The following is an 11,232-nucleotide window of genomic DNA, read 5'->3' on the forward strand; positions in this document are numbered from 1 at the left end:
AAGTCAATCACAAAGTACTAATGCAAATTATTTCCTCTGTCTTTTCTTTCCAAGAGAATATCTGTCTGTCAAATAGCAGACAGGATAGCTGCTGGACATATGTATAACATTATAGTTTCAGTAAGGTACCAATTTAATTCTCAAAACTGATTTTAAATTCGGCCTTTTTCTTAAGTTTTGTTTGAAGACATTACCTTAAGAGACAGATTAGTCAGTGTTCTCAAGTCACTGTTGCTGAGGACATTGGTATCTTACAGCTCTGTGCTTGGTTTGTGTGAGACCATGTATGTTCCTTAATAGTACTAATTATTAATTGAGGTGCCAGTGCTTTGCTGATGTGCAAAAGACACATAATGAAAATCTGTATGTACTGATACCCTTGCAGAGCTTGCATTCTGTCTGCCAAAGTACAAAGTACCTTTTAGAGCTTTCTGTTACATATCTATGTGCACTCATTAGCTTACCTGAGATCACCTAATCCGATTTTGATGCAACTACTTCTGGTATAGAACGGATGAGGTTGTGTGTTTCTATTTGGAGATGGTAAGGAGGCAAACCAGTGAGCGCCAGAGCAAGGGAGGAAGGGCTGGTATCTCTTACCTGTTAAACCACAGATTTGGATCAGTTCAACAGATAGTTTAGATGCTGCTGTTAGTGTGAAAGTAAAACTAGCAGAAGAGAGCCTCTGCTGCCAAGGGGAAGGAGTAAAACTTAAAAGCACTTTATTTGGCCAGAATGGCTGGAACCAATTTGCTGTTTTCATTTGTATCTTTGTGTTTGACAAACAGGTATGCAGCTAGTTGTATTGCCCAAAGAATGTTTTTATTATTAAAATACTAGTTGCTTTCAGGGAAGTTGGAGAATCCTTGAATGCTTCCAGGGAACAGTAAAGGAGAACTTACACGGTCTGGATGTGGAAAGAGTAAAAATATTTGAACATTTGGATTGTGATGCCCCAATAATCCAGCAGACTTTGCACTTTGTGCATTTACTTTCATTACAGTTTCAACACAAATGTATAAATTTGTATTTTTACCTCCAGCTGATTTCAGTAGTCTGCTCTTCTTTGAAGAATATTGGTTGAAATCTAATTGCTGTGAATGCTATCCCACTTACGTGTGTGTGTAGAGAACTGTATGTGTCCACACCGATAGGGTGCTTCAAATACTAGCAGAGTGAGTGAAGGGAGATGCAGAAAAGCAAGGCAAATAAATTTGTACCCTAAAAATACTGAAAAACATGGAGGTTTCACTTCAAAAAATAACAGCATTTTATTATTTTGCATAGCTTATTTCAGTTTAGTTCTGCTTAATTAGAATTTTTGCTAGTTACTAAATTGTTTATATATATATATAAAATTTTGAACATTTCTTATCTTCAATCAATGCAAGACAAAACACATCGTATACAGATGCAGGGACCAAAAATATTCTTTTCAACTTCAGACACAAGGATGTGTTATTTTACTTTGAACCAGTTTAAGAAAATAGCTCTGACAAGTTTGTATGTATAAATATACAGTGTAATATACACTTCAAATTTTGGTCAATATTTTAGCCGGTTTTCCAAATCTTCCATTCTCTTAGTCATTTCTTCCAGTAGACAAAAGTTAAGGAAAGAGAGCTACTGATAGGATGCATTAAGAGAAAAATGTTAGTTGCCCGATTGCTACGGTCCATGAACTTGTCTTTGTTTCTCTTTTTTATTACCCTCTTTAACTCCCAGTACTTTTTGATACAATGCTCTTCTCCATTTTCTTGCTTTACTTTGATCAGCTGAGTTGAGAAAGCTGTGTGAAGCCCCATTCATTAGCAGGCATGCCTCACCATGGAGTTCAGGCTACAGCTTATTAAAAAGGCTGCTTGTTCGGAAAACTGGCTATTTTCCTCTGTTTTAAAGGGAAGCAAAATAATCTTGGTTAATGCTGTTTAAAAGAATTTTCACTTAATCACATGGAAAACTAAGTACGTGTAAGCCAACAGTAGATTGTAAAACTGTATGAGCTCCATGGCTGCAGTAAGAATGTCTGATGGCAATTCCTGCCCTGTGGTGGTGTAGTGTAGGGTGCTGTTTCCACAAAGCCAGTGGTTTCCTGACAGATGTGGAGTAAAGTACAAGCTCCATGGAAATAGGGCTGGCTCCACTGAAAGTAACAAGCTGTAGCAATGCAAAGCGGTGTACAGCATCCATTTCCTGATAAGGACCTCCAGCTGACAGGAAAGCTGTGTCCGCAGCAGGAGGAGGCTGGTTACCTGCCCTGTCCTCTGCGAGAGCCGTGGTAATGCTGGAGCTGGGGGAAGCTGAGAGGAAGAGGAGGTCTAGCATCAAGAGAAAACCAAAGGCATTGAGGCTCACCTTAAAAGGACTAAGTTACTCCACCCTGTTCTTTGTGTGTTTGTCTAGTTTCTTCGATTTCAATGTTTTAATGTCTTGCACAAGAAAAAATTGAGAACTGGCTGTGTAAAAGACCTTTGACAGGAGGCTGTTAGAAATTGGCACTAGCCTGCCCATACATAAGGTTTGTGTTTGGCAAGTCCTCAACTGTCATGCAGAAGCGATGCACACTAGCATCATTTGAGATGCTTTCTATGCAATGTCAATCTTTCTTGGGTGTTGAGGAAGCAAAATTCAAGCCCTAGAAACTGTTCATCTCATCTACTAACAGAAAAAGTTAAATGTAATTAGATACAAATGATCAGCTTGGATTGGTTCCTCTAAAATACATATTCTGTAACTGTAGCTAGTTTTGTAGCCAGTTCTCCCTTTCCCCTTAGGATGCAGGCTGGCCAATAGTTTTCTGCAGTCACCAAGAAGTAGCCTATCACTCAGTATCTGAGCTGCCCTTCATTCAGATAAGGCAGAGAAATGGGATTTGTGGTGGAGGGGAAACTGGGTAGTTCTTAGTTCAAATCAGTGCTTGCAGAGTGCTCTGGGGAAGTGCTTGGCACTTCCTATCAAAATGTGTGTATCTGGCTCAGTGCCAGCAGCTTCTCCATCACCTTGAGTCCTTCTCAGACTCTTAAAATTAAACTACAGGATTGGCTGCTCAAATAGTAAAGTAAAAAGGCTTTTTGAGTAAGCTCAGAGCTCCTTGTAGCCCAGCTCAGGAGATAAAAGATGCGGGAAATGGCCTAGAGATTTTTCTCTGAAGTAATTTGGAGACTGGTGAAGTCCCTTCAGAGAAGTATATCTTGATGAGCATATGAAGCACCTTGCAATAACCTTATGTGGTGGCTGTTTACCCCTTCATGAAGTAATTTTGCTTTACATGGAGTAATTTAAAATAGGTGAGCGATCAGAACATGATTCCTTAAGCTACCTGCTGATTCACTTGGGAGGTGAGGGAGATATGCTGGCTGCTGCGGTTACACAAAATAGCTAGAGGTAAGGTCTGAACTGGTAGGCAGTATTTTGCATCAGGTCGACGGAGCCCCTGTTAGCCTGATTCTGGGCAGACTTAACTCCACAGGTTCCTCAGCTTGAGACCGTTTTGTCCAGGAAGCACACAGTTACGAGCTATTGGTATTGCACTCTTCTGTGCAGAAGGTAAGTGCTTATTGATCCTGCACACAGTTGGGAAACTTAAATAGAAGGTGTCATGTCTTCTTACTATTTATTTGATTAGGCAGAAGCAGCTTTCATCAAGAAAACACAGGAATTTGCTGCATAAATACTGCATGATGCAAGATACTGCAGAAAGCTGAGTTGCCAGTTTGCTGCTGTTATCCCCTGAGACATCTGGTGGGTGTTACAGAGAGCATGGAGGCTACTCTACTAACAGCTGTCTTGAAAAGACGCTGACTTTTGGGGAGGAAAAATGCTGTTGATCTGCACTTAGCTAATTTTTATCTGCATATTTGTTTACGCAAAATTAATCGTCTCTCAGTCCTCTGAATTCCTCTTCATTTGGAGTACTGTTTTAAGTGACTCACTGCCTCTGGCGCTTCACCAAGCGGTTCAGAAGGGAAACATCTATATTCTGACTCCTGTAGCAAATAAATACTATTTCAATACCATCTGAAGAAATAACCTAAAGCAAAGAGTGTTAGTCTTGAATTTGACCAGTCATTTCTTTGCTGTCCCTAAGGGGTTAGGAATTATTAAAAGTTAAGATCCTTATTAATAATTCAGTCCCTTCTATGAAGGAGAGGCAGATTTCAAGCCTTAAAAGCTTTGCTTCGTGGAGATTAACAAAGATTAACATTATCTGTTAAGTAGTTCAGCTTTTCACTACAGTAGATTGATTTGGGCTATGGAAACAGCTTAGACTTGATGTGTTATAATTACAGTTTCTTTTAACCTGCTCCCCACCCCCACCCCCCTTACGTGCAAGAAACAATTATTCTGAAAGGATATATCGCTGGGTGAGTTTTCTTACTTCGTTGGTTGCATAGTTCTGGAATGTCACAAGGTTTTCACATTTGCACTGGTCTTTATCTTTTGAAGCTTTTGCTGAAAAACAGGTAAGCATAGGCTAAATGCTGAATAGATGGAGTGGGATGGGGGAGGAAATGACAAGGGCTTGTAAGTGCAGAGCAGCTTTAATACAGCTTGTTCTGAAAACGGGTCAGCATCCAAAGGCATGCTCTGGGGCACACTTTGTAAATACTGGAAAATGGCACGCAGCGCTTAGGCCTATATATTCAAAGAACAGTCAGGATTATTCTAAACAAAGGTAACCTGATTACCTGTTGTTGAGTGAGTGTGACTGTCTTCAAAAAGATACTTGTGGTGTATTGCAAGATTGGGACAGGCAATGGCATCTGTGATGGCTATTGTGGTTGATTCAGGTCCTGCAGGAAATCCCCCAAAAGTCTAAAAATCAAACCCACTTCACTTACTTATACCTTATGTTTTTTTGCTACTCACATGCACAGAGTTCTCCTTAATTAGTGAATAATCTCACTGATTGCAGTGAGGATCGCTCATGGAGAGGACTAGGGATACAAAGATGAAAAGGAATACAGCCTAACAGCTCAGTTCGCTGTATACATGATTTTAGTTGTGGGTTGTAGAACTGAAAGTAAGTTGTGAAGGTTGCAGTGAGAAACAGAAGAGACTGAAAGCTGGACATGCTTTAAAATATCAAGCACAATGTTGAAATAAAAGTTTCCCCATGAAGTATTTAATTTGGATGGTATAAGAAGCATGCAGCCATGCGTTTGTTACAGTGAATCTCAAATTTTTTTTGTACAAAGCAGATCTGAATTGCAGAAAGGAGGATAGCTGGAAGTCACGTAAGAAGGGGAATGGGATGAGCAATTCTCCAGTAAGATTGTTAGGGATCTCTTCAGGAGGCAGCATGAAGGGGCAGCTTAGCAATGATCTGGGGAGGCAGCAGGACACTGACTAAAACAGCCAACCTGAAGGCTGTGAACCAGTCTTACGAAGCCTCCCAGATGATGGATTCTGCTGGTGAACTGACTCTTTCAAGGCTGGTAAGAGAGAAATTGCCAACAGAAATGAAATCACAAAAGGAACAATAAAAACGTTCACATTCCCTAGAAATTGAGATGTTTCTTACCAGTAACTTGGTGTTTGTCTCTTGTAACACATGAAGAATGCCTCATACCTGTGCAGTTTAGAAGAGGTCCAGTGTTGGTGGAAACTCCAGGACTTCACCCCTCAACTCAAGACTTTGAAAGGAACTATTCCAAAGCCAGAGATGCTTTATGAATAGATTAATAGCAGTGAAGCAATCTGAAATGATAACAACCTACTTTGTGTCCTTTAGTGAAAATTCTTGCATTTTTCATTGTCATCCATCAGTTTTTCAGGGTGAACTGAGTAAGAATAAAAACTCAGAGGAGGAAGAAATTTCTTACTCCTTTAGTTTTCTACTTTGTAGTGGGTATCATTGATCAGGGAGTTGGGAGTGCTTAGATGAGAAGGGTAGAGTTCATTTTTGCTTGGAACTTTAGTACATCAAATGCAAGTTACTAATTCATGAAGCACAGCCTTTTAAGTGTAGGAATTTATTTTAGAGTGCACATACCCATCTTTTTAGTCAATGGATGTTTGGAGAGAAATGGAAACCTATTTTATACGTTAACCCCCTGCAGTACCCCTTTCTTGCCGCGAGAGGGTAGTATAGAGGAAGCGTTGGTTTCTTAGAATGGCTTCTTCTAGAAAATAAATGCTTCGCCATCAATTAACTGTGGAGCCCTTAATGCCTTAGAGGAGCTGAAGAACATAATTTAACAACTGCACGTCTTGATCAAGTATTGCAGGGAGTGGATGGAGCATCTGGGACGCCCTCTGCCAATATATTCAGAGTTCCCTCACTGAAAGTGAATGTGTGAAGGTAGGAGGCAATGGTGCAAACTCTCCTGATGTGCCACGAAGATGTAATAGGGAAGTGGAAGATGCTCCGGGCCCCATGGGTTTGTTAGAAGTGTTGGGATCTCTGTTGGTCTAGTGACTTTTGACATGCATAATAATATGGAGCTGTGCTAAGATGAGACCTGGGTAGGGGCTGGAATGACTGAGCACGAGGAACAGGGAATGAAGAGATCACTGGCTGAGTAAGACCAGAGTTCAGTGGGCAGAACTACGATATGCATATCAAAATGTCTGCGTGGGAACCAGCTGGTGGAAGGAACACAGATTTTTGGAAAAGAGTTCATGGCAGAGGGGTGTGGGATGTGATCATGACATAAGGAATGAAACAAACTGGGTGAGGAGCCTAACGGATGAATGATCAACTGGGAACAAGGATGGTGAGATATCCAGCGGAGGAGGGAAGAAATAGGTTAGATGAACTTTGAGTGTTTGACCACAGGTAATGACTTGTTCTAGAATTCATTTAATAGCTGTAGGCTAGCCAGGAGGCTGTCTAGGATGTGCAGAGGAACAGACCTGAAAAGTTTGAGATTTGGATGCTGGGCTGGTAAGACCAGACAAGTAATTATGATTCAGATGTAAAGGGCAGGAAAGAAGACTGATAGATACACTTTTAGAGGTGTGGCAGGTCTCCAGTCTGGTATGGGAATTGGACATTGCAGAAACTCCTCTTCAGAAAACTGGTTAAGGCCCAAAGATTTCTGATCTCATCACCTCTGTGAAGCTGTAAATAATCAGACAAGTACCTACAGAGGCTGCTAATCCTGAGTCCCCTGGTGAAGTCTGTGCAGTGAAAGTAAGTATCCAAACTTGCTGAGAGAGTGCTAAAATTAGGTGTTTGGTTTTAGTATTCTGTTTTGTAATGAAACCTAAATATTTTGCTAGGAAAAGCCTATGAAAAACTTTTCAAAAGCAGTGGCTGACTATTTGCAGCAGTGATAACGAACGATCCGCAGCTTGGAAGGAGAACAGAATGTTAACCAGCAGACTGCTGAGCACTGTCATCTGATCAGGGCTGAGTCTTGTGACAAAAATAGTATGTGACCATGTAATGAAAGGCTCCCACAGTGCACATGCTCAGAACACGGGTGAAGAGGCAGTCATGATGAGCAAATATTATGTATGACATTGCTGTAGCCTCGTTAGTGCTTCCAGTCAGATGAGAAATGCACACGAACAAAGGCAATGAATGGGAACCTTCTGACTGAATTCCTCTTCATAAGAAGCAAAAGAGAAAACCACTTTTTTTTTTTTTTTTTTTGCTACTGGTTGTCAAGAATAATTAGTAATAATCAGCAGCTGTTCTACAAGGTTGATGCTTTCTTGCAGAATAAAAAGAAATCCTTAACCTAAAGGAGATTTGGGAGGGGCTTCTACTTTATTTGGAAACATGTAGCCCATCCACAGCTGAGACTGGGGATGTGAGGCTTTGTTAGTGGAGTCTCTGAGGTTCAGAGGGTCTCCCAGTGCCCTCACAGGCTGGACCCTCAGCAGTCCTCAGCTAAGGACTGAGGCTGAAGTAAAAATGAAATTACTGCTGCAGCAAAGATGGGAAAAAATTTAGACTGTAAACCAAAACGGAGGGGGAGGGTGGAGAAAGAACTTTTCAGCTTGTGTAACAAGCTTGGAGGCCGAATTTCTGGTGGAGTGAGTCAACGAACAATAGGTAGTCCTGGAGTGTCCAGAAAAACAGTCCTCGGTTCACAGGTGTGAGGCATTGCCTGTGAGTGAGAGAGGAGGGCAGGAGCTGAGAGGCACCAGCTGTGCCTGATTACTAGAGGTGTAGGCTAAAAACTGCCACAAAGGGGCAGGATTTGCTTATTTTTCATATGCTAAGTAATGTGGTTAAAAAAACCCAAAAATCGTGGTTGCTAAATGCCAGTTGAGGCACTTTCTGGGTACTTCAAGGATGCATTTCCATCACTGAGCTCTGGGGCTTGCTAATGAGTGAGAATTATTATACCGGTTGCCAGATAGTTTTGGTTTTGGCGTCTCCCCAAGCTTTTAAGATGGCATGCTGTCATCAGCAGATTATCTGTCTAATCGGAAACTTAATTGAATGGGCTTGGCTTCATATTAGCGTAGTATTTTGTATTTCAGAAAGGTGGAACTAGAACTTCTTAGGACTGAGAGAAAGATGAAGAATATATGAGCTAAGAAACATTCTCAGATTTTTTTTATTTAGATACTGCCTTGACATCTGTATGAGGAAGAAACACACTAGTACTTGCCAGCCAATTTTACACAGTAACGTTACAGAAGAAAATAAAATCTGTTTGCAGTCAATTCCAAGAAAAACAACCAAATAAAAGCTAGTGAAAATCAAATAATCTTCAACAATTTACGTCTGACTTATTGTCAGTGACATTTCTGAATTTTGTTTCAGGTACAGATTTGAATGTATGAATAATACTGAGTCCTGGGGATGTGTGAATGGGAGATACGTGCTGTCCTCTCTCTGGATGAACAGCTTTCGTTCCTGCTCACTTACCCCATTCCCATTGCAAAACTTAAATTAGGAATGTTTATATAGAGGCTGTTTGTACCAGAGTGAGGAAGGGCACTTTCTGGAACAAGCCTTCCGCATTTGTAGAGCAAAACTTGGAGCTTATGCATAACCCAGATCCACCCTTTGTGTCTGTGAATGTATGTTCAATGAACTATTTTAAGTCTATAAATACACACAACAGCTCTCGATGGTTTGGTTTGCTGTGGTTTAGGTTTTTGCCACTGGTCTTAAGATTGATTTTTTTTTTTTATTTTTATTTTTTTAATTCTCATTAAGACACTACAAATCCCTGATTATTTTCCTACATTCCTAATGAAGTAGATCATGTGTCTTTGTCAGGGTGGGGTTCAGTGTATGGCTAACTTAACTGTAGAAAAATAAAGGGGAAGGAACAATTGATTCTGGACACCAAAGTGAACATTGTATGCAACCCTTAGGAAAATAACAGAAAGACAATTGTTATATTCCTTTACCTGCTCGTAGGTTAAGGGTATATATTCCTCACATCTTAAAGGGCAGAAAAAATTACCATGAGTGACTTAAGCCTTGCAATGCCTGGCACCAATGATCTATACCTAAAAATGACACTAGCTGTCCTGCAAAATATCTATAAGCATTCATTCCTGTTCTATCTCAATGAAAGTGGAATACTGTTACCTTCACAGATTTGGGCTCTTAGCTCTTCGCTTATGTCCTCCATAGCTGTGAAGTCCTCAGCATAAAAGAGGTGTTTATATGATGGCTCAGAAGCAATTTCCAGCAGTTCTTCCTCAATTGCTTTTCCTATTCCAATGGCATAAATAATTATACCTAGATTCCAAAGAAATTTAATTATTACATCAGCGGTTCTAAACCCTTCTTTCTCCATGAAAGGAAAATATGAGCATTAGTCATTTTAGAGAGAAAGAGCACAAGAAGCTTATGTGCTGGTGTAACTTTTAAATTGAACACGCTTAATACGCTTTAATAAGAAATGTGTGTGAATTCACTGCTTTGCTGTAATTAACAGATTTAAGTTTTTAAGTTAAAGAGATAACAAGTGCCTGGGCACCACTGATAGTAAGTGAAACCAGAAAGAGTACTGCAAAACATCCACAAGAATCACACAAGTCAGCCTCACAATTCCTGGTTTGCATGTGTCTGTGTATGTAGGGTGTGTGCAATAAAGCTAATTACTGGGTTGATGGGAAGACTTGTCATATATGGGCAAATGGAACAGAATCCTGAAAGATGGCAGTGATTTTTCAGAAAAATCTAAATGCGTAATGTTTTATCTAAATCCTCACAGCATGTGGAAGCTGGATTCTTATACTGTAAGGGAAAATAACGGGCCTATGGAGGTAAGAACAAGGGAAAAGAAATGATTTGTGGGGCTAGCAGAGAAAAGCATTTTCCCTGCAGAGGTGCTAGGGAGAAAGTAAGTGAGGGTTTGTAGTTTCCTTCACTCTGAGAGCAGGAAAGGAGGAAGTGGTTCGTAGCCCTCTCACTGAACAGATTTTAGACAAGCAATGAATACAAATCGGTGATCTTCAATGTCCCCTTTTTCAGCAGGTTTTTTTTTTTATTCTTGTGAACATATGATCGCATAAAACATTTCTCTTTACATTGTTTTGGCTTAGAAAGTGTCCACAACTAGTACTGATTTTGTGATTCATAATATAATTATAAGCTTCATAGCATTTGCAGCTGTTATTTATAAAATTCAAGAGCAGAAGCTGCCTTCCTAGCTGGTTGGTTTCAGATAAGACTTAGGATCTGGAGGTTGCTTTATTAGCACAGGGTATTAACAGCTACACACTCACTGAATTGCAACTTTAACTTTTTTTGCTGAAGAATCCTGGGCCTGATAACGTCATAAAATATGCATTTTTCAACTCCTGAACATTTAACATAAGCATCTCCTTACTTTCCGTCCTGAATCTTCCTATGATTGGACTTTAGCCAGGAAAGTAAAATATCCACCAGAAGCTGATTCAGTTTAATGAATGGACCAGTCAGCTGATGTCTGTTGCTTTTTAAAGACTTGGAGATATCAGTGATAAAGCATGCAAGGCCAATTTCATATTCAGCATTACTGCATTGCCTATGCTGCAATTACACAGGGGATGGATTTGGCTTGTAGCGTTACAAATATCAGTGTAAGCAGTCTGGGGCTGAGGTTTCATTCAGCAAGTAAGCAAGGTTGGCGTCTACTTCTTTCCTTCTTCAGTCCTGTAAATCCCCTATGTACTTTTCCAGATCTCACTAGCTAGTGTATAAACCCGTGGTTTTATTTTTAATATTTTAAAACCCGCTTTGTTTAAATGGCACCCTTATTAGCACGTGCTCTTCTCATATCCTTGGGTATTTTTCCCTTTTCTCCATACAGAGAGGTATAATTT

General features: G+C 40.2%; 1 protein-coding gene across 5 annotated transcripts in view; it reads right to left on the minus strand.

Moving 5' to 3' along the window:
- Positions 1-359: 359 nt before the first annotated feature.
- The window catches only part of MATN2 (matrilin 2), a 77,446-nt gene continuing 66,573 nt past the window's right edge, over positions 360-11,232 (minus strand). For 3 of the 5 annotated variants that reach the window (XM_054057261.1, XM_054057259.1, XM_054057260.1), the window contains exons 22-26: positions 9,509-9,661; positions 5,364-5,435; positions 4,689-4,793; positions 4,357-4,452; positions 360-1,598 (exon numbers count right to left, since the gene is read on the minus strand). In XM_054057261.1, the coding sequence (XP_053913236.1) occupies positions 1,546-1,598; positions 4,357-4,452; positions 4,689-4,793; positions 5,364-5,435; positions 9,509-9,661 (479 nt within the window). In that variant the 3' untranslated portion in view covers positions 360-1,545. The remainder of the gene's footprint in view (positions 1,599-4,356; positions 4,453-4,688; positions 4,794-5,363; positions 5,436-9,508; positions 9,662-11,232) is intronic. The other 2 variants (XM_054057262.1, XM_054057263.1) reach the window with 2 other exon arrangements.

Source organism: Cuculus canorus, chromosome 2, assembly GCF_017976375.1.
Source record: "Cuculus canorus isolate bCucCan1 chromosome 2, bCucCan1.pri, whole genome shotgun sequence".
NCBI classification, from domain to species: domain Eukaryota; kingdom Metazoa; phylum Chordata; class Aves; order Cuculiformes; family Cuculidae; genus Cuculus; species Cuculus canorus.